This window comes from Lissotriton helveticus, chromosome 6, assembly GCF_964261635.1.
Source record: "Lissotriton helveticus chromosome 6, aLisHel1.1, whole genome shotgun sequence".
Classification (NCBI taxonomy): domain Eukaryota; kingdom Metazoa; phylum Chordata; class Amphibia; order Caudata; family Salamandridae; genus Lissotriton; species Lissotriton helveticus.
The window spans coordinates 1,777,228,881-1,777,251,666 of record NC_136067.1 but is presented as its reverse complement, the minus strand read 5'-3'; the positions used below and the strand labels follow the sequence as shown (position 1 = coordinate 1,777,251,666).

The window sequence follows — 22,786 nt, the reverse complement described above, 5'->3', positions numbered from 1 at the left end:
TTAGGAAACGTGTATAGTGGAGCCAAAAAAACACACACGGCAGGACAAGGAATGGAGAAAATGCACACAGCCGCCTGTAGGTAAATTAATGGCAAAAAGAGGGGGGTTCCCGCAATGGTTAGCGACAGCATCAATGGAGCTGTCAAATGCACAGGGCCGCCCTTAGGGGCTTTTGGTAAAATAATGGCATAAACAAGGGAATTCCCACAGTGGGTGGCGACAGCATCAATGGTGCTGTCAGTAAAGACGATAATAGGAGGATCTCACCGAAATGCTAGTACGGCACCACCGCTCAATGCGGGTTGATTAAAAGAAACTAGATAAGGGGGACCCACAAAGTTGGCTGGGTGTGTGGCAAAAAAACTGAGCCAATAGTCAGGGGCACATAAAAGGCACATATAAGTTATGGAGTAGGATAAATAGAAAATAAAAACCGGGCACACTAGAGGTAGTGGTTACTGTAAGAACAGGTCAGCCTTTCATATGTCAAGGCTGGAGGTTGGGTAGGTCTAGGTATGTTAGGGTATGGAAAACGGAGGGTGACCCCGTTAGTGGCTGGTAGTTGAAATGGTACCCCACAAAGAAAAAATTAAAATAATGTAAAAAGGCACATTAGGCACCTCGGCTGACGGCTGTTCCCACAGGTCAAACTGGCCAATTTAGAGCAGAGGTCAGGTCAGGCTCTTGGTTGCGTTCCTCGGTGGTGCTAGCGTTTCAAAACTGTGCCCCAAGGGATGTCATCATTCAAACCCTGTTTGTTAGTCCCTAGATGTTAGACCCACCTTTGTTCCTTTTCGAATAGTGTCTGTGGAATGTTTCTCCCAGTGCAGACTAGCTCGATAATGGTCCATTTCAGATCATTGGTAGTATGGTTATTTCGTAGGAAGTGGTCGCTCAACTTCGTAGTGACTTTCCTACACCTGATGTTGCTTCTATGCTCTCATATTCTATGTTTAATTTTGCGAGTGGTCGTGCCCACATACCGCAACTGGCAGGGGCATGTGATAAGATAGACCACGTTGGTGGAATTGCAGTTCGTGTGAGTGCGTTGTGTCCAAATTTTTCCAGGCTCAAGGCTTAGGACCTTAGTGTGAGTTGTCAGGTGGCAGACGCTACTGTTGGAACACGGGAAATGGCCAACCACTCTTGGAAGGCCCCAAGTGTCAGTGACTGACCACTCATCTCTTGTAGGTTCCTCCTTAGGACGTGTGTGCACTAGGGTGTCCTTTAGGCTCCAACCTTTTATGAAGGAGAACAATGGTTTTGTCCAGTTTCTATTGTTACTGGTGATTATCTTCCAGGTTTTGTTGATGGATTTCCTCAGGGTATTCGACAAACTACTGTAAGTTGTGACACAGGTGAGCGGGGTCTCTTGGGGCTCCCTGATGTTGTCTTCTAGCAGAGCCTCCCTAGGTTGATTTTGGGCTCTTTTGTAGCTTTTGTTCAGAACTCTTGCAGGGTAGCCTCTTGCTTGAAGTTTCGAGGTGAGATCAGAGGCTTGATCACGAAAATCTGTCAGGTTGCTGCAGTTTCTTCTGACCCTCAAGTACTGGCCATATGGTAGATTCTCCCTAGGTGGTCTCGGGTGGAAACTTGAGAATTCCAATAAGTTGTTTTTGGCCGTAGGTTTGTAGTGTTTTCCAGTGGTGAAATTGCTATTTGTTATTGTGATGACCACGTCTAGAAAGACCACTTCATGTTTACTGCTTGTGTGAGTAAATGTTAGGTTCCTGTCTAGGGTGTTAATCCAGTTAAGGAAGTCACTCAGCAGTTCATCAGTGCCCCTCCAAATGAGTAGGACGTCGTCAATATATCCCCTCCAAAGACCTATGGAGGAGGCATATCGTCTACCTGTGGGCAGGATGTACTTTACCTCAAAGTCATAGACGTACAGTCAAGCCACACTAGGGGCAAAAGTGCTGCCCATCGAGGTACCAGTGCATTGGAGGAACAGGTCCCCCTTGTATTCAAAGAAATTTTCTTTGAGGGCCAAGGTCGCACAGGTTACAATGAATTCCTTGGGTGTCTGATACTCCCAAACTGTGGTGTCTAGAGCGGCCCCCAGGACCCTGATGGTGTCATCCTGGGGGATGCTCGTGTGGAGACTTTCAATGTCAATTGTCACTAGTGTGACAGTGCCTTCCTCAAAATGGAGTTCCTGTAGAAGCTGTAACAGGCTCTTGATGTCTTTGAGATAAGTAGATGTGTTTTGAACTATCGGCTTCAAAACGTAATCACAAAAACGTGATAGTGGTTCGAGAAGTGAACCTGTCCCTGACATGATAGGCCACCCAGGGGGAGGAGATTTGTTTCTTAAATGAAATCTTGACACTCTTTTGTTGTTTAAACCCCAAGTTAAAGTCCAGACAGACAGACAGCTGATTTGCTAAAACCAATAAGTAACTGCTGGCACTATTGTTAAAGTCAATAATTTTTGCTTTTCTAAAACTGTTGTCCAGAATGAGCAGATGTGTATTTATGAACCTTTCATCTATCTTATTCAGTACAGGTGACTCTAGTTTTGGCTAACACAGCTGCTTCTCTCCATCTAGTATAACTGCACAACAGCTCAACACACATTTCTAGGCATCTCTTGGCTATTGCAACTTGTTTATTCTTGATCTTTCCGCTGATTTACTTTCCAAACTTCAACATCTGCAAGATCCTGATGTTTATCTTTTCTTGGATACACTAAAATCCCAGTAGATTACATCAGACCTGAAAGAGCACTGCTCGATACATATCAAGGATAAAGCTCATTTAAGTGTAACATAATAACACTGTGGCTTTTCTCTTGTTTTGGAAGTTCTATTAAACTAGTGAAGTGGGTATAAATCTTTATTTTTTTTCCAAAATTACTGAATGTGTACTAGTCTTCCTAATTACTTAGGTCCATTATTTGAGGGTAGCTTATTCTCATTGGACATTAGTTAACTTTAGAGCAGGTTTCCTTTTTATAGGCTGGCTTGACAGTGCAGCTGCTGCCAGACAATTATATAATCATTACTAAAGAGGGGCTTTGGCACGTCCCATTTTAGGAGCCAGGAGTATACGCTTTGATTGGGCTGAAATTGTGTATTTCCACAAAAAAGTTCTTACCCTCCACACAGCTGTGATTGTTTTGTTTGTTTATCCAGCTACCGGAGGTTGTACTTTCAGGGCACAGAAGTGCCAATTTAATGCTGTTAAAGTGTATTACACAACTAAATGAGAAATTGTGTTTGTCCATTAGCTGCAGCACAGATGGGAGGAGGGCAGTCATTAACCTACATGCATTTTTAAGGCTGGTTTGACAGTGCCTTCATAAGCCCACCTATTGGCATTGGCATGGTTGGAGCCTGATATCTTTTACTAAACATTTTAAAATCCAGTTATTTAGACGTACACTTTGCCTATTCTAATAATATATTTAATAATCTTACGCATACAGCTTCTTTTGTTTATTTCAACATTATGTGTTAATGGCGGTGCTTGATTTTGCCTGTAAATTTTATTAAGGATTTTGGAATAGACTATTTGCCAGAAAAGCAGGGTTCAGGGAGGATCATGCCTCTTTTTGCAATCTGTGAGGATCATTCCTTTTGTTTGGGGTACAAGGGGCAAGCAGAGTAGGGTTATGTTTAGTTGGAGGCTTGTCAAGGAGCAGAGTTTTCTGGGGCAATCCGCAAAGCATATTTTTGTTTGGGTGTGGGTCGGAACTAACACTAACATTTTATTTCTTTGGTGTCGGGAGGGCCTTACCGTGCTTTTTTTGTATGACTCAACTACAAAAGTGAGAGCATAGCATTTACTTTAGTATTTTTAGGCAGGTTCTGTTAAGTATTTTTGTGGGAGGGAGGATGGTGATCTGCAGCAGCGCAACACCCTGCTTTTCTTTAGATGTTGTGCATCCCAAAGAGAGCTGGCTTTTTGTTGGTAAAGGGTGAGGAAAGGAAATTTCTTTAGCTGAATGTCAGGTGGCAAGCATCCATTTTTCCAATGTGTCAACTTGAGCGAGCGTAATGCAACATCTTTACCGTATGTGTTCAGGCTCTAGCCACAGATTAGAATGCATATATGTCTTTGCTATTAAAATGTCTTAGATAACTCGATAATTTATGGTGCTTTTCTCTGCCAACAGCACAGATGGGAGGAGGGCACTCACTAACCTACATGGATGTTTATTCTGCTTGAAAATGCAAGTGTTGTCCGGCCTTTTAGCTTACACCAACATTATTCTGCTTCCACACAAATACATATCCATTACCATGCTTGTAATGTTTCACATTAACATACGACATTTCTTAAAGACAGACCTACTGGCATTGCCAAAGCTTGTCTTAAATTAGAGCAGTGTTGGGACAGTTCTTATAGATACGGGGAGCCGATCAAGAATCTTGTGTGTGGAGATAAACACATTAAATTTGCAGCCTACGCTGATGATATTCTTTTATATATGGCCTCTCCAGATTCATCTTTACAACCCTTTTTGCCTCACTTTCAGGTTATAAACTTAATTCTGACAAATGGGAAATCCTTCCACTTAACAAATCGTGTATCAAACACAATTTCCTCCCTTGAGGAATTGTTTGGAGCCAAACAAAAATTAAATATTTGGGCCTCTGGTTCACTACTTCTATGAAAGACACTATATCACTCAACTCTACTATGTTACTGTCTACTTTATCTAACCTTACTTCACGATGGACTCCGCTATTTCTCTCCTGGTGAGGTAGGTTAGATTATATTAAGATCAGGTTAGTCCCCATCATTCTTTTATACTTTTCGGCAATTCCAAACAACTTTCCTACCTCTACTTAATAAAATGTATTCTATTTTCACTGCATTCTTATGGAATAATAAAAAGCATTGTATATCTTTGTCAAGTTACAAAGGCAAAAGCAGCCAGCGGGAGTTAATTTTCCTCATTTTCTGTCTTATCCAAATGCTTTCTTTTTAAAACAGTCAATACATTTTCAATATGTCCAACCCACAATTGTATCTCCCTTATGGTCAGAATTTGAGTTATCTTTTATTCATCCTTTCTCTTTTGCAGAATTTGTGTCCTTTACTCAACGCCCTTCTTCCATGTCTATTCCTATTATCAAAAATGCTTGCAGAATACTACGTCCATTTTATATTTCTTTTCTTTCCCCTTTAGATCAATTCCGTCAATCCTCGCTCTGATATAATTAAAATCAATAATAGAACTATCTTTTAGAAACCCTCGAGAGATAAAGGTCTATTATGGACTCATCAGTTAATACGAAACCATTCACCTATCTCTTTTTTGCAAGTTCAAACCATCTTTCATATCAACACACATTTCAGTCACTGATCTCTTCTATTTCTACCACATACTATTCATTTTATTCATTACCCATCTCCCCTCTTCCTGTTTCACCTATACCAACATTACTGATAACTGTGACTACTGTTTTTCATATATATACCAACCTTACCTCTCCCCTAGTTGATCGACAAAAATCAACCCTAGAATTACAATGGGAAGCAGATCTCCACACCTCCTTTCCTATTCCTTTGTGGAACAAATTATGGCTTAATATTCGCAAGACATCACATGCTACCAACACAACTCAAGTGCTCTTTTTTATATATAACTGCCTTATAATCACTCCTGTTTCTTTACATACATTTTATAGTGCTACTTCATTGTCTTGTTGGTCCTGTTCTGCATCAATTTCTGATATTAAACATATTATATTTGTATGTCCCGCCACCTATCTATTTTGCTTACAAGTGTGGAAATAAATTAACTATATTTTTCATACACATATACTTTTCTCTTGAGAAACCATTTTTCTAGATTCCTCAATTTCAAGGACTTTCATACATCAACACTTAACTGACAGAGTATATAAACCTCCTTGAATATATTATTTTTCTTCTGAGAGCTTTCATACTAATGGTAATATGTTTTGCTTTTTTGTTTCACTGATAATATATACTCTATGATTTTTGTAATTTCAGTACTGTTTATAATTATGTTAATTTCATTACATGAGAAGTGCTTTTTTTTGCCCTTTCTATTTTTTTCCTTCCCCATCTTATCCTATTTTCTAGAAATATTTGCCAAAATGTTCCTGTTCTATCTTATGATTGTTCAAGTGTTTTCAATACATTGTTATTATATTATATTGTGAACCTGTTATCTGTTATTTCCCTTTTTCCTACTTAATAAACTTTACTTTTAAAACTAATAAAAAAAGAATCTTGGGTGCATGGATAAAAAAAGCCTGCAGCCTCAAATTTAATTTTTTTCACTGTATTTGTATATTGTAGTTTCAAAAAGTTTAAAGTATTTATGATGTTGTGATTTATGATCGTAATGTAATTTTATATGGAATTAAGTGTATGTTTTTATAGGAATACCAAACCTCCTAAAAAAATTAACAATGACTAAAAGACACAGGAAAACATGACAACCGCGCATTTATTGAGAGTAAACTGACATTTCCACTGTTTCTTGTGGCTTTATTTCAGTGCAAGAAAGGGTACTAGACTCTTGAGATACTGGAGGGATCGCAAGATAAAGGCAGCAGAAACTGAAAGATAAAGGCAGCAGTGCCCACAGAGATTGGGAAAGTAACAGTGCAGACCCAAATGACATGAACTGCAGAGATGGAAGTACTGTAAAAAACAGTAAGCTGCGAGATTGCTGATGTATAAAAGAGGTGCAGAATAAAACAAGTATTGGCAAACCTAAATCTACTAGCATTACCAATACTTGTTTTATTTCCACAGATTACTGCTACGCCTGTGAACACAGGTGTGCACTTTTCATGGAATGGTTCCTTTTATGTTTTAAGAATAATCACTCAAAGGTGGATGCTGCATATGCATGCACACAAAAGTGGCTGCAATCTGTGAATGTTTTTTATTTTTTATTTTATGAAAAATCATTCAAAGGTGACTATTGGGGAAACGTGATACGTGCAGCAGCAATGTTTGAATTACCATTCTTAAAACAAAACAAAAAAAACATTCCTAGATGCTGCTACAATACACACACAGGCAGCCCATTTGGAATGGTCTGAATTTTATTAAAGAATTATCTACAACACCTAGCCAGGTTTCAAAGAATCACTAACAAAACATTGGAACTAATTTCACCCCTGGAGGACAGGGAATCTCTCGCGAACCGTGCCCACGCGTGGCTGATGTTAAAAAGTTACACCTCCCTAAGACCACAGCAATACCTGGGCGAGGTCTTCAGCAGCAGGATTAAAGGGAATTTCTTAAAATAATGCCTACCAGGCATCCTCCCTATTAATGCGCAGGGAGCGCCATGGTCAAGGACAGAAGGGGAGGCTCCATGCAGACTGTGTGATCACCCAAAGGAGGACGCAATCCACATCATCAGCCTCTGCAGTTCCACCATAAATTTGTGCCGCCGCTGGCTTCAGGAACCAGGCAGGGGTGCACTCCTGAAGACACACTATTATCGCATGCCTAACCTTTTTATTGGGCGGGACAAACAAAAGAATAGGGATATAAGCCATCGAATCAGGAGTAGTGAACTGATATTTGTTTGGTTTGCCTAAAAATTAAACAGCAGCAGCAGAGACAGTGGTTACACCCAATATTCTTGAAATAGGTATTGTGACTCGTGGACATGCCGCAAGAACTATTAACTGACACGCGTTTTTTTAGACATAGTATGTGCCGTTGGGAGATTCAGGAGGGCAGTCAGCAGAATGTTGATAGAGTTTTAGTATTTATGAGGGTTTAGGTATTTTATAGGACTAGCTTTAGACATTTTATGTGAATGTATATTTAAAATGGGCAGACTCTAATAACTTATCAGATGAAAGAGATCGCCTAATATTCACCTGTCCACTCTTGTTTAAAAAATGTTTCAAAATGTATTTTAAAATGTAACGGACATAAATTGTTGTATTGTTTAAAGGCCAAAGGTCTAAATAAACATATCTTTTGAAACATGAAAAACTTGAGTAGTGAACTGAGACAAACATGAAAGTCACTTAATCATGAGGATGGGATAGAAACAATGCCCTTTGTAAGCCTACATCTGATACAATAGGTCTGTTTGCCAATAGACAGCTAAAGGTGTCTGCAGATGAGATCTAGGAAAGAGTATGCCAATGTGTATTTTAATGTATCAGGCCTAATCTGTTTACCCTTTTAGACACAGCGTGTCCCACAAAAAGTCTACAAGATATAAAGTTATTAAAATGGAGGTATGCATTGTGATTCCAGTAAATACTGCAGGTACCGTAGACATTGACAACATTTTGGATTACACTTTTCAGGTCGTTTTTCAGACAGTATGTGAAATTCAGTATGATGGCTCTCTGTGTGAATAAACAGAGGTAATACCGTCAATAGCAGATTTGAAAAGATTCAAAAACTCTAGCCCTGGGCATTCAAAACACTAATATCACAAACCAGTTAAGAAACAGTCAAATTTCAGTGTTTACAAAAAGAAAACAAAGTTTGAATTGTGATATTATTCGTATTTTGTATGCCACGGAGCCGTCATTTATTTTATGAGCCAAAATGCGGTTTAAATCGTATTGTTTACCTTCGGAAAACAAACATTACTCAACAACCGGCAACAAATATTAGCTCTTAGTCAGAGACGTGTACCAGGTTATTGAAAGGCCCACTTTCTGCAGGCAGGTGAAGCATTCGCTGGCAGCCAGAGCTGCATCCGTTTGTTCCAGGTGAATACAAGGTGAACAGCAGACTGAACAGAGCCACCCTATGACCTGAAGCCACAGAGGAGGAAAGGAAAGAAGGCCCACCTCAGCAAGATCTCCGAGCAGATGTTAATATCCACGCCCACGAAACTGACGCACTCTTCAACCACACTGTCCAGGGCTGCTTTGAGGAGGGTCTGCGACACATCGTGCTGAGGGACAAAACAAGAGAGACTCTGTTACAAAATGAGAGCAACAGGGCAGGCAAAAAAAACGGATTGCGAAATAAGACAAGAAAAAAAATAGAGAAACACTGAGGCAAAATAGGAAGGAACAGACACACACTTCAGTACATAAGCGCTCACATTAAGGAGACCCCCAGGATTGCAAGAGGAAACGAGACGAAATTACACGTACCTGTAATGTGATATTCCCGAACCCCCCACTGAATTTAACAATATGTGGGAAGGCACCTGACCAAAGAACTCCAAGCTGAAGGTGCAATCTCAGCTTGGTGCAGAAATGATGAAGTTTGTTACAGAATATACTGTGAATCCAATCACCGTAGGCCCTTGCTAGCCCTTCTAATGGCCACAACTTAGTTCTAGTTCATATAAAATGGCAGTATAAAACATAAATGGATCGTATAGCTAGGTCTGCATGAGGACCCTAAACAAAAGTTCATAAAATCAGTTTTCCGCAGTAGGCTGATATGCTACAGTTAATTCCGTGGCAGGGGTGGGGGTGGGGGGGGTGCCATGGGAGAGCTCAGAGGTCAACCATCACATTTAGGAGTGTTAGTTTCCTCAGTATTTTAGTTGTTCAGTGTGCCTTGTAAAAATATGACATAAACCCCAACTGTAAGATCTGCATGCCTGTTTCAACATTATCCATCTGAAGAGTAAAGAGGAAGCTGGCATTGTATAGAACAAAAGATGCGAGTCCTACATTCAGGTTGCCCAGCAATATTTCCACAACGGAGGCTTTCAGGTATAGGCAGGAATACTTGAAGAGTCACTGAGTACTTATGTTCAAAGTAACACGTCACTTTTGGAGAGGTACCTTTACATGCAGGCTTCAAACAGAGAAGTACCTCGAAACTTTGAGAGCCGTAGGCTCCTGGTAACAGGCAGTTCTCTCTGGTATTCTAATGAAGGTAGGCCGAAAGGCTCCTTTAATCTCATTGCTACGGTTCACCAAAGCAGAAGGCACTCCAAGCTCATATTTAGGGGAATGTCTGTGGTTCTGTAATGCTAAACAATCCTTGCAATGGCCCCTTGGATGTCTCAGTGAATAGAAATACCGGTATTAACACTAGTATGGAACAAACTGGACCTCAGCCAGCAAAATATTTACATGCTTAGAAAGAGGTTTGGAAGGAAGCACAGGAAGTATTGCAAGTGGCTGGGTGTCAGATTCCCTCAATAATCCGAAAGTGCTGGACATAGGTCGTTTTGAAGCGACAAATACAAATCCATGATATGCAATAGGAGCATTACAAGCCACTTTACACACCGTTTTAAGAATGAGCTTCAATAAAAATCAATACAAGTACGTCCCGTAGCCATGGTTCAAGCACCTAACAATGCTTATGCAAGTGTCCAGACCTTTTTCTTTTAAGAAATGACATTATCATGGTGGTTAAGCAGTTTACCCAAAAAAACAGTAGAGTCTCTCTCGATACTAATAATCATGATGTTGAGGCTTTAAAAACATAAGATCACACATGTCAATAAGGGGTAGAAGGAGCTGGTCCAGGGTTGTCCTTTAGTACACCTGGCAGAGCCCGTGTTGCCCCTGATGGCAGGGATAATGAAGATATGGATAAAAAGAAAGAAAATAGTCCTCCAAGAACCCTGTTTACTTTATCGAGGTCCCCCCTCAGTGCTGTTGTCTTTGACCCTCAGCAGCTCAGAGGAGGCTGTCGAGGGATTAGGGTAGGATAAGGATAAACCTGGCAGTGTGACTGGATTTAAAGAGTGTGTGATGGCAAGTCCTTCAACACTTGGTATTTTCGTAAATCGATATCCATGAACGAATGGATGGATCCTCTTTGTTACATAACACCAGAAGATCCTACCATTTCTTTTCAAAACTGAACTTAATACCAAATTAAATTATTGGTTTTCAATAGGCTTGATTGGCAATTAACAATCATCAATTCTAATCAGTACAATTTGAATACCTCCCACCACACAATTACTTTTTAAAATGTATAAGATGAGAAATAACCAGCTTTGTGGCCCATTATTATATCTACTAGGACTATTCCATAAATGCTGTTTTTAAACTCTTTAATTCCCTACGTTCCTACCTTACTGGTCTGTTCAAGATTCCAGGGATGTCCTTAACAGAAAACATGAGATACCTCTGGAATCAAACATTCTTATAGGGACAACGGACAGTGGATATTGCAAGGCTTGGTTATGTGACCCGGGGATCTATTGTTCCATGAAGGTCACTGGGGCTTTCCGCTGGTTTTTTGGGTGTTCACAGAAACCAGTTGTATTTGTCATGTTCCAGTCTTTCAGGTCTGTGTTTTACTTTTCCAATTCCTTAACTCTAATCTGAAAGTGACAAGACCTTCCACATGGAGTTTGAGGCAGAAGATTCTGTCTTCCTCGTGTGTAATGATGGGATCCTTGAAGCAGCCATCCCAACCCTCAAACAAGCATTGGCATAGCCAATAGGTCTCGCCTTTGGGACCTTAGCAGTGTTTAGCCATGCAACAGTTAATGTTGTTGCACCAAGGATATTGTGCAGCATAACTAAATACTTATAAGGTCCCAAAGGCCAGACCTATTGGCTATGCCAGTTCTCGTTTTCTTTGTCGTTTGCCAGTCCATAAGAAACTCAGAGCAGCTTGAACGCCATAATCCAAGTAAACTGGGTCTTGTGAGTAAGTCTGATTTTTAGCTTGGCGTTTGCAGAGCGTGGATCACTACAGAAGAGGGGATTTCAACGCACCTAATCAACACTGTAGTGAATGGGTTTGGCTCAATCATTAGCAACAACACTGGATTTCGTAGTGTGAGTCAGCCTCTGCTTCAAAGGTCTTCCCCACTCGCAGAACAGAAGGGAGGAGAAGGAATGACAGATGACCAATCACCAACTCCCTCAGGACTTCTCCTTGTGCTAGAGCAAGTGATGACGTGGTGCCTCCAAGCACAGGGTTTCCTGCCTGCCACCTATACATGCAGAAGTGTGTCAGAGCGAACTTCTTTCCATGCTCAGCAGCAACCACAGCTCCGCTGCAAGCGCAGCTCATGCCCTGCTTATATCTCAAAAGCATAAAATGGCACAAGGAAGGATGGCAAAACGCCACTTCTATCCTTTCCTTAATACATTGGAATTGGTAGTAAAACGTCACTAACAAGGTTACATTTAAAGACAGACACAGAAGAAGAAAAAATGATGATTTTTGTACATCTAATTACTGTTTTAATACCAGGAAGAGGAGAACTGAATTGGAGCAAATAATACAATGTCCGGGGAAGGAGGTGGAAATGAGGGAAAAGAGCCCAAATGATGGGTGAGAGAAAATAAAGTAGTTGAGAGGGGAATTAGTGAGAGGAATTGTGAATACAATAAAAATATCACAGTTTTAGTCAGGGCAATTGTATGGGGTACAGAGGAAGTGACTTAAACAGCTTAAGGCGCTTTGTACATTCCCCGTGAATAAATCACTGCTTATTGGTTGGTGCACTGTGTCCCCTTTTGAAGTCCACGGGTCATGCGGTTTGCTTCAGATCTTTCAAACCACGCAGATCCTCCATTTGTCACAAAAAGTCGTAACTCTTCACACGGTCATCCAGAAAAAAAAGCCTGGGAGTTGTGCGCGCACACGCTAAAAAAAAACAGTGGCGTCAAAAGTGAAAGCGTTTCATTTGCGAGAGCGAGCAGCACCAGGAGCAATAATTAATACCATATGGCGCCGCGCGCTCCCGCAAGTGAATCGCCAAACGTGCACTCGTTGCCATTGAAGGGAATGGAACGCGTGCACGTTTGTGGCTGAAAAGCCGAAGCGATTGCTAAAGGTCTTTTTGCCTATGCAGCGCATGCGGGCTGCGTAGGAGAGACCTAAAAATACTACTGGCTGTTGCATCCCAACATATAAAGGGCTCACTTTGTTTTAAATATGTGATGAAACACTGTCAGAGTGTATTTGGAAACACTGCATAATCTCTACCTAGAATACCGTCCTGGAGCAGTTGTAGTAGTACATTTATATAACAAGTGTACGGAAGAGTTTAATGCGCTTGACTTATTATCTCAACATGGAAGACATGCAATTGAAGCCCCGTCCACAGTGGCAAAAGCTGCTCTGTGTTTCCTACCCTTGAACGGTTACGTCTTACAGCCTTTTACAGTAACCTACTGGGGTCGCCAGCTTTACCAGGACTTCAGTACATGGTGTTGTTTGGGTTCTATATTACTGAATGGTGTGTGACTTAGTTTATCTACCTCGGTGGGGAGGGGCACAATTATAAAATAACTGTCCCCTAACTGTGCGGTGTGACAGCACTTGCACGAAAAGGAGCACTGTTTGTGTTGTGGAGTAGAAGGTCCGCTGTTGATAGCACCCTATTCAAAACAACCTCCCTCCACCCCAAATGATGATCACCTGTATGTGTTTTGTTACGCATTGATGAAGTGTTTTCCTTTCCACAGCCTAGTCCAAAAAGCACAACCCTTAAACCTGCCCCTCACCCCCAATCCCCCAGCACCCGCACCTAACCAAGCTGACGCCACTGCTCCTCAGAATGTGGGAGCCACCTCTGTTAATGCCTGATCAGGCATTATACTGAACCTCCACTCCTCCCTGCAGCTTGTCACTGCTCTGATGAGGAAATGAGGGACGGGACCAATTGTGGGGCTCTGGAAAAGACGCCTGTTTACACACCAATGAATCCATCACTCATGATAGCGGATTGTTAAGCCATTCAACCTGGGATTTACATGTTTATGCATAAAGACAGGCCGTGGGCTGCATAGCTTTATAAATTATAAAGCCATCTTGTCGATCACACTTCACATCATCCTGGCTTAACCCCTTTTGCTGCGGGGGTTATTCCCCCGCTGTGCTAGGAGGGAGGGGGGCGCGCACAGCGCCCGCATGCTCATGACAAGCTCAGCTCGTCATGAGCTACGGTGCTCCGGTGCTCATGACGAGCTAGGATCGTCACAGGTGCATTGGCTCCCGTGGAACGCTCAGCATAGCGGGGGAATTCTCCCCGCACCTGAGCGTTCCACGGCTCATGACGAGCTGAACTCGTCATGAGCACCGGAGCGCGGTGGCTCATGACGAGCTCAGCTCATCATGAGCACTGAAGATGTTAAGCTGAAGATATTAATTTATAGGCATTCTGTCAGATTTCTTTAGAGAGGTAACAAATCTTTAAGTGCCTCACGCATTTACAACCTGGTGTAATTCTTCTCTGCCATTTCACATCGTACTATGCCTTGTACTAGATCTGATTCAATTTCTGATCATATTAATATGCCCCCACACCACATCAACAGCACCCTTCTCAAAGCCCAACATTTGTCAACCTTCTGGTCCACCACAGGCTGATACACAACAGGGGTACTTTTAGTTGCCTCAACTTGCACACAACGATTTAATGCAGTGCTTCTGTTTATTAATGTACTTTCTGTACTTTCTACTCAATCATACAGAATCAGGCAGAATCGTATCTTTTGCTGCTTATGTTATAATACATGCAGTCTTTTCAGAAAATGCATCAAACCAATGGGACAGCAAAATAACATGCGTCAGACCCTGTTATTTGATGTTTTCTAGATGATAAAATGCTTCCATAAAAATATGCCCACCAATGCTAAAATTAGCAATGTTGAATTGGCTCTAAACACGAGAGTGACCTGATGAGCTGTGCAACACTCCAGGAGCAAAGACAATAGGCGTATTGCAAGTAATAGACTTGCTTGCGTTGATTGTTTTGACTTTGACGACGCTAACAATACTGAAATCACGACGGGACTTGAGAACCAATCTAAATACCATGAGCAAAACACCCTGAATTTGTCCTCAAAATGTTAAATACAGCATGTCCTCAACTTGAATAAACGCGATTCTTCGAAAAGCAAGAAAACGGATATACCTTCATGCATCATTGGGTGACGGTAGACCTCCTCATGGGCATCCGCAGAATTTTATTTTGGGGGGGCAAATGAAGGGGCGTGGATAATGTTAATCAATCAGGGCGGGGCTAAAATGGCAGACAATCAGGATCGGGTAATACTCAGGCCAAGCTGAGAAATAAAAAGTGGTGAATTCTGCATTTGAAACTGGACAACAATTAGAGCACACTTATGAACCGCAAAATTACCTCCCTGGCCCCTTAAAACTCATACATTCCCAGATCCCTAAACTTAGCCCCCTGGCACCCCATAACCCATACCCGCCCTGAGCCCTAAAATTGTCCCCCTGGCACCCCGAAACCCATACCCACTGTGAACCCTAAAATTACCCCTGGCACCCCTAAACCCATATCCACCCTGAACCCTAACATTTCCCCTGGCACCCCAAAACCCATACCCGCCCTGAACCCTAAAATTACCCCTGGCACCCCAAAACTCATACCCACCTTGAACCCTAAAATTATCACTGTCCATCGTGAACCCTAAAATGACCCCACTGGCATCCCAAAAGCTGAACGCTACGAGGCAGATTTACAAGCCCCTTGCGCCACTTTTGCGTCACTTTTAACATGGGAAAAGTGGCCCAAGGGGCTTGTAAATATGCCCATACAAGCTAACAATACATTTGCATATTCGGAGGGGACTGTCCTCCTTGACGTTTCCATGCATGTAAGTCTAAAACACCGTAACCTAGATATGCAGCCAGTAGGTAAAGCTGGTGATGCTGTAGGATGCATTAACCACTTCCGCGCTCATGACGAGCTCAGCTCGTCATGAGCGACGACGCTCGTACGCTCATGACGAGCTGAGGTCGTCATGTAACGCGGCTTTTTTTTTAAACGCAGCGCGCAGCGGGAAAACCGCTAGCGCGCATGCGGTTAAAGTTACTGGAACTTACTTAAAAACTGCTGCCTGCTCTTCTGATGCTATTCAGTGGAGTCGGGCTGATCAGCAGCACTGTCGTCCTGGCATCCAGCCCCTCCCGAAGGTCTCACTTTCTAGATAGGTGTGGGTCAAATGTCTCCTGGATTCTCCTTGCCTGGGCCTCCTCTGCCTCTTCGTCGGTGCCCTTGGATGCAAAAAGAGACAGATCCATGGCCCTGTTCACCATTTATCTGGTGAGCAGCGCCGTGGATGTGTATTCCATACAAGTGCACAGACAGCAAGGTGAAAGGGATGGCAGTGCAGGTGATACTTTCCTTTGTGAAGTAATTCCTGCTGGCGTCATAGCCCAGGGTGTACTGTCTGTGCATTAGTATGGCATACACATCTATACAAGTGCACAGACAGCAAACCCTGGGCTCTGATGCCAGCAGAAATTCCTATACAAAATTAAAGCGTCACCTGCACTGGCCATCCCTTTACCCCTGCTGTGCAGATCTTCCCACTCCCACCCCATGACGAGGCAGCTAGAAGTGGTGATATGTCATTCTGAGGAGTGTGAATGTCATAAGAATGTGTGTGCCTGTCTAAAACAGCTTCCCGGCACAGCACACACACACAGCCGCACCGAGTACTTCACACAGGTCTTTAAAAGACCATTTACTTGGTAATGAGGCTTTGTTGTGTTTTCACCCCTACTTAGAGCCCCTGCATCTCCACTCTGCACATGGCTTTGGCTGGATGAATTAGCACCCCCTCCCGGAATTTGAGGGAGACGAGTTGACCTGAGGTTTAAAAGAGGGGTGAACAAGGGATTGAAGAAGCAGAGTGGTGACTGTGATGGCGCAGACATTTAATGCAGTTTCCTTTTCAAATGTGTTTATTGTATAAATCTAATTTGATAGACTCGCAGACAGCAAATGCTGCTGCCTTTCCATGGCGTCTGAAAGTTTTTTCTGGAAGTTGGGTCGACGAGCTGATCGGGTTCTTTTCTTTCTTCATGTGGTGGTGATGAGTTCAGGGCGCCTGCACTTGTCGCCTCTGACATTGGTAGCCCCCTGCTTCCATCTGAACGCCGAGGATCACCGCCCCCCCCAACCACCGGCACCCGGCGGGGTCGCCGTGATGTCTAGGGTGACCAACTGGCATGGGTGAAAATTCAGGACAGTGAGTGTAAAAATTCAGGACAAAGGGTCAAAATCCGGGACAAAAATTCAGGACAGGAGGTCAAAATTCAGGAAAAAAGGTAAGGTTTATAGACACATCAGAGAAAGTTGCGCCATAGTATATAAGTAAGTAAATAGACAACCACTAAAGTACAAGTGAAAATAAGTATATATTAGGTTGAGACAATTGTGCACTTCATGGTTTGTCAGTATACGCGCAGCTTTAAGCAAATGTGCAGGTCTTTATGTGGTAACAAAACCGCCCCCACCTTTCCAGCTCCCAGAGAAAACACCTGATGCCCGGTCCGGCCAGTCTGGCCTTGATACCACCCTCCAAAGGCGCCCCTCATCTTCACATAGACCCTGTCTCATGTGTATTTAATTTCTTCTATAGTGCTACTCATCCCAAGTATGTGGGTCAGAGTTTTGGAGTGCATTACAACACACACATATTATATAGCGACAATCACTCATATAAATGGGAAAGTCAATGTATAGGAAATGTTGCTTAAGATAATGGGGCTTACAATGTGTAATCATACTTTCATCCATCATTCAGTCTTTCATCATTCATTCTGTCCTTCCATCTGTGTGCCCAACAATGTCCATATTCATCCATTTACAAACCTATCCATCACGTTTCCTTCCATCCATCATTTCACTTATATATCCCTCAATCCACCCTTTTACTCATCCATCATCCGTCCATCCATCCACCCTTTCACCCTATCCATCCATACACTCAACCATCCACTCTTCCCCATCCATCCATTTACTCATCTATCCAGCCATTCACCCGTTCAGTCATCCATTTACCCACCCCTTCCTCTTTCAATTCCCGTTTCAATTAGCCATCCATCCTTCCATCCACCCACCCATCATCTACTCATCCACTCATGAATCCATCCATTGAACCTATCATTCATCCATCATTTCACTCATCCATCCACCCTTAGACTCCTTCACTCATCTATCCATCCTTTTGTCCACCTACCCGCCCTTTCACCCACTCACCCTGCCTTACATCCACCCTTTCACTCATCCGTCCATCCATTCACCCTTTCACTTATCAATTCATCAATCCACACTTTCATTTATCAATTCATCAATCCATCCATCATTTCACTCATCCATCCACCCTTTCACTCATCCATCAATCCAACATTTCACTCATCTATCCAGCCATCCATCCACCCATCTCTTCACTTACTTACTCACTCACCTTTTCACATTAATTATGAGACCTATCAAGAACTCCACTCTCGCTGTAGTTCCTAAAGCAAGGGGTGGGGTGGAGCAGAGTTCACAATGCCCCTGCACATAGGCAATTTGAAAAAGTGGAAGGCATAGGTCATGCATGATGCACAGTGCCTTGACATAGGGCGACTGTGACATGGTGTTGTTCCCAGAGCTTTAAGTGGGATGAAATATCTAGGGGTATCTCTCCAAAAGGCTATTTGATGTAATAAAATGTGTGGCTTAAAACACATAAGCTAACAATCTGTGCTTAATATAATGTGTTGCCCGACTGGTATTTTTGTTGCTTCTGTCATTGCATCCAGATATATAATACAACAAGTAACGTTATACCTACAACGTTGCTCTTAGAACAAGTAATGTTACACCTACAACAAGCCAGCACTATCGGTTTTGTCTATGGTTGTTAGTTGCATAAAATAAAAAAGCAGCAACCATGGCTGCTATATTACTATAACTATAATCCTTTCTTTTCAACTTCTTTCACCGCCTTCCTTTGGCTAACTGGATTCTCACATAGCAGCAGCATGGACGTTTTTGCACTTCCATGTGACAGAATGTCCTGCCCTGGACTGAGGCTGTAGGAGGCCACCACATGTTGTGCCAGCCCAGACTGACCCATTGTCATTCTGTATGTGGCAATCAGCCCCACACAGAATGATAATGGGCGGGGTGGGGCTGCTCTTGTGCTCAGGGGAGTGCGAGGCGGTCCCATCAGGGAGCTGAGGCCTTTTGCAGGGGAACAGCTCTGTTCTCTGCAATGCCTAAAATTAAGGCGTAAAAGGGATCATCCTTACGGACGGTTGGACGATGTCGTGTCTGAGGATGAGCCTCTGGGATGCATTTGTGCACATGGGCATGCGCAGGGGGGCAATGAGAGGCGCTCCGGGTGGGGGGGGGGGGGTAAGTGCCCCTCCTTGCCCCCCCTGCAGACGCCCAGGGACCCCCTTGCAACACCTGTATCCCGAGAGGGGAGTTTGTTTTGGGCAAAATTCTCATAATTTTCTTTTTGAAAAGTACCTAAAGAATTATACACAAATACAGATTATTACGCGAAATGCCAGTCCAGCATTTTTCTCGGTGTTTTAAGTGCAAAATGCATCCTTGTATTGGTTGTATACACAAGGACACATTTAGTTCTAAGAAGGTACAGATCACAGGGGGCTCAAACATCATACACTTGCATTCTTTATGTTTGCATTGCTGCTCTGCTCCCGTCACAGAATGTTTCCCAATTAAATCTCAATTGCTTGATGTGGCATAATCTCAGGCATTTCGAACGAAAGATGCAACAAGAAATTCTGGAAATTATGTGCGATTTGTATAAAAAAAAATGAAGTGCCAAGACCCAAAATATTTCTTGGGACCCCTCTCCAGCTGGCGGCGCCACACCTACTGCCACTGCTGCCGAATATACTAAATTTGCAATAACGAATTGTGCTAAAAGAAAAATAATTGTCAGACAGTGCCACCATATAGTAGGTAAATACGTAAATGTGTTTATAAAAAGGTGCTGGCGCCAAGACCCGGCAAACACCACAACAAACGAAGCAGAGAAAATTTTACTTAAGGGTAATGGTAAGGGTAATAAGTAGAAACTGCAGATAGTGAACATAGCTAGAAGAGCCCTGTTTACTTCCTCCCCATCTCAATACCGTCATTGTCCCCGAGACGAGGTACCAAAGGGCAAACCAGGGATGGCAACTTCTATCCCTGGTATTGCCTAATATGGCTATTTGCACTATCTATTTCCCAGCATTGCGTGTCGCTGAGGTCACAGCATCTAAATGACAGGCACAGCAGCACCCTCAATCTATTCCTTGTATTACTACTAATAGTAAAGCTGCGATTTCTCTAAGTGCCAACACAAGCACACAATACAACTCATGCTAAATTGCAATTCTAAACATAGGCTAGTACTTTGCACAAAAATGCTTACTGCAAATTTGCAATGTTAGAAATGCGATTTCTGGTTGGCTAAGGCTTGCGCCAAAGGCAGGCAGAAACCAGCACTTTAATCAGGGCAAGGGAATTACACACTGATGATAACCCCTGCTCACCCCCTTGGTAGCTTGGCACAAGCATTCAGGCTTATCCCAGAGTCAATGTGTAAAGCGTTTGCGCAACACACACACAGCAGCAACACACTAGGCACACCACAAAAGAAACTCCACACAAGGTTATATCAAAAATAGCCTTTGTTTTATCATAAACACATTAGAAACATAATCACACATTTACACTGTGCCAACTGGCACTAGGAAATATTCACAGGGGATTATATATAGGACCAGGCCAATTGAGCCATGGTCAGAATCATCAGAAAAGGGAAGTAAATCTAAAACACAACCAGTAACTACTGGTAACATAATGACCTAAGCATTATCACATGAGCATTAGACACCATTCTAAAATATCATAGTATGACTTTAGGCAATAAATCACATTAGGCCCAAAGCTCATTAGCATAAAACACATTACACAATAATCATAGGGCATGATTCACATGAAGCATCTCATGAGGCAGGACATATCTTAGGCATAAAAGCAGCAGTGCACCATAGTAGCACTGGCAAGGGCCTTGCCCCGTAACACCCTAAAATGACCCCAGGCCAACTGGACTTCCTCTGGGCTCAAATGCCCTGTGTCCCGCAAAGTCAGGGTACTATGAGGGACCTCGCAAAGGGCCCCTGGCTGCCTTAGTAGCAAACATAGAGTGTGCAAGTGCACTGGGGCCTGGGGCGCACTCACCCCTCCTTTACCAAAAAAAATCACTGCCCTCTTGCAGCAGCTGCCTGCTACAGCAGTGCAGCTGTGAAGAAGACAGGGGCACGGGCACCTCTGTGCCTTAGGGCGACCCCAGGGGCAGGGCACTGACAATGTGCCCCAACACACCCCATTGCCTCCGGTTAAAGACAAAAGTGCCCCAAAGGTGAAAATGGCACAGGCACTACTGTGCCTTGTGAGCCCCACTGGGACTCCACCTCAAAGATTACTCCCACGTTGCAGCTGCCCACTGTCAGGTGGAGCAGCTGTGGCAGCAACGGGCACCGACAATGTGCCCCGAACGGCACCAACAATGCCTGTGTGAGCTCCACTGGGCTCTTTAACCAACGCTGCCTCACGATCGGCCCCACTCACCGGGACATTGCAGGCTCTTCTCCACTTTTGGGGACTCTGCAGCATGCGGGGCTCTCTCGCACTCACGGGAGCCCCGTCCACCTGCCGCACTCTCTGTCCTTGCTTCTCTTCGCCCGGTCCCCCTTCCTGGGACCGGGACTTCTCCAGCCGAAGGCTGGACGCGGGAACAGCTTGGCGGCGTCTCCTCGGGGTGGCCTCCTTCCGGCAACACTCTTCTCTGCCTCCAAGGCCCCACCCACAGTCAGGCAAGGCTGCCTGGATTCCGGGTTGGGCCGAACCGGGTCGCCGAGGTGATTTCCTTGGCCACAATAACGGCATAAATCAGCGGGGTAAGCTTCCGCAACACACAACAGCATAAAGGCGGGGTGGGCTCCCGCCTCCAGACACGCACAAACACAGGGCGGGCACCCGCTCTTCCAGAGGCATAAAAACAGCGGGGTGGGCTCCCGCTTTCCATGCACTGTGGGGTAATCCTCATGTCGGGAGTCCCTCGGAAACGATTGCAGCTTAGAGCTGCAAAGCCCACGCGCTCCTCTTCCCCTGGAATTTAGAAGTAAAGCGCTCCCTTGGTGCAAGAGTCCTCCTTCAGGGTTCAAGGGAACATAGCTAGGCCCAGCGAGTCCAGCACACAGGGTCCTCCAGCAGGGAGATAAGCCTTTGTGGCGGTTCCTCCCAGGTGCCCAGCAGCAGCAAGTCCCCGCAAGTTCAGGAACAACAACAAAACATGGGGTCACAGCCCCTATACTTATATTCATTTTCTTTTGTCTACAGTACAGGGCTTTGGGGGGAACCAGATGCAACTGGTTCAGGGGGAATTGGAGCACTTTGTTTACAAGGCTCCTCTTCCCCTTTGTCAGGTGGGGGCTCGGTGATCAGACACACCACAGGGGGCGGAGCCAGCATTGTACAGGCTAGGCACAGACCTATTCAGGGTCAGGGGATTACTCCTCCCACTACTCCCCATGCAGGTGTCCCATTCAGCCTAGTGCTAACTCACCCTGCCCCTCCTGGAGCCACACACACCTCTCAGCCCCTGTCACTCAAAAGACAGACATTCAATTCACATCAGGCAGGCAGACACATAGCACACAGAAATGCCAACTTCTAAAAGTGGCATTTCTAAAATAGTTATAATAAATCTGTGCGCACCATTGCGTAGCATTTATTATCACTATTCCAAACATACCAAACGTGACCACGCTGCGCCTCTCATATCAGGAATTACCACTTAAACACTTATCAGGGAATTCCCAATGCAGTCCTATGGGAGAGCAGCCCCACAGTAGTGAGAAACAAAAATAGCTGTTTGTCACTACCAGGATATGTCACACACTTAAGGTACATGTCCTATGTTTTACCTACAATGCACCTTGCCCATAGGGCTAGCTAGGGCCTACCTTAGGCGTGACTGACATGCAGCAAAAGGGGGTCACAGACATGGAACACACTTTAAGTGTCACGTCACAGCGGCAGTAACACTATGCGCACAGGCCCTGCAATGGCAGAGGAAGGTTT

At 43.8% G+C, this 22,786-nt stretch overlaps 1 protein-coding gene across 1 annotated transcript in view; it reads right to left on the bottom strand.

Moving 5' to 3' along the window:
• The window catches only part of SRBD1 (S1 RNA binding domain 1), a 781,048-nt gene that overhangs the window by 148,176 nt on the left and 610,086 nt on the right, over window positions 1-22,786 (bottom strand). Inside the window, exon 18 of the mRNA XM_078649673.1 lies at window positions 8,769-8,875. Within this exon, the coding sequence (XP_078505799.1) occupies window positions 8,769-8,875 (107 nt within the window). The remainder of the gene's footprint in view (window positions 1-8,768; window positions 8,876-22,786) is intronic.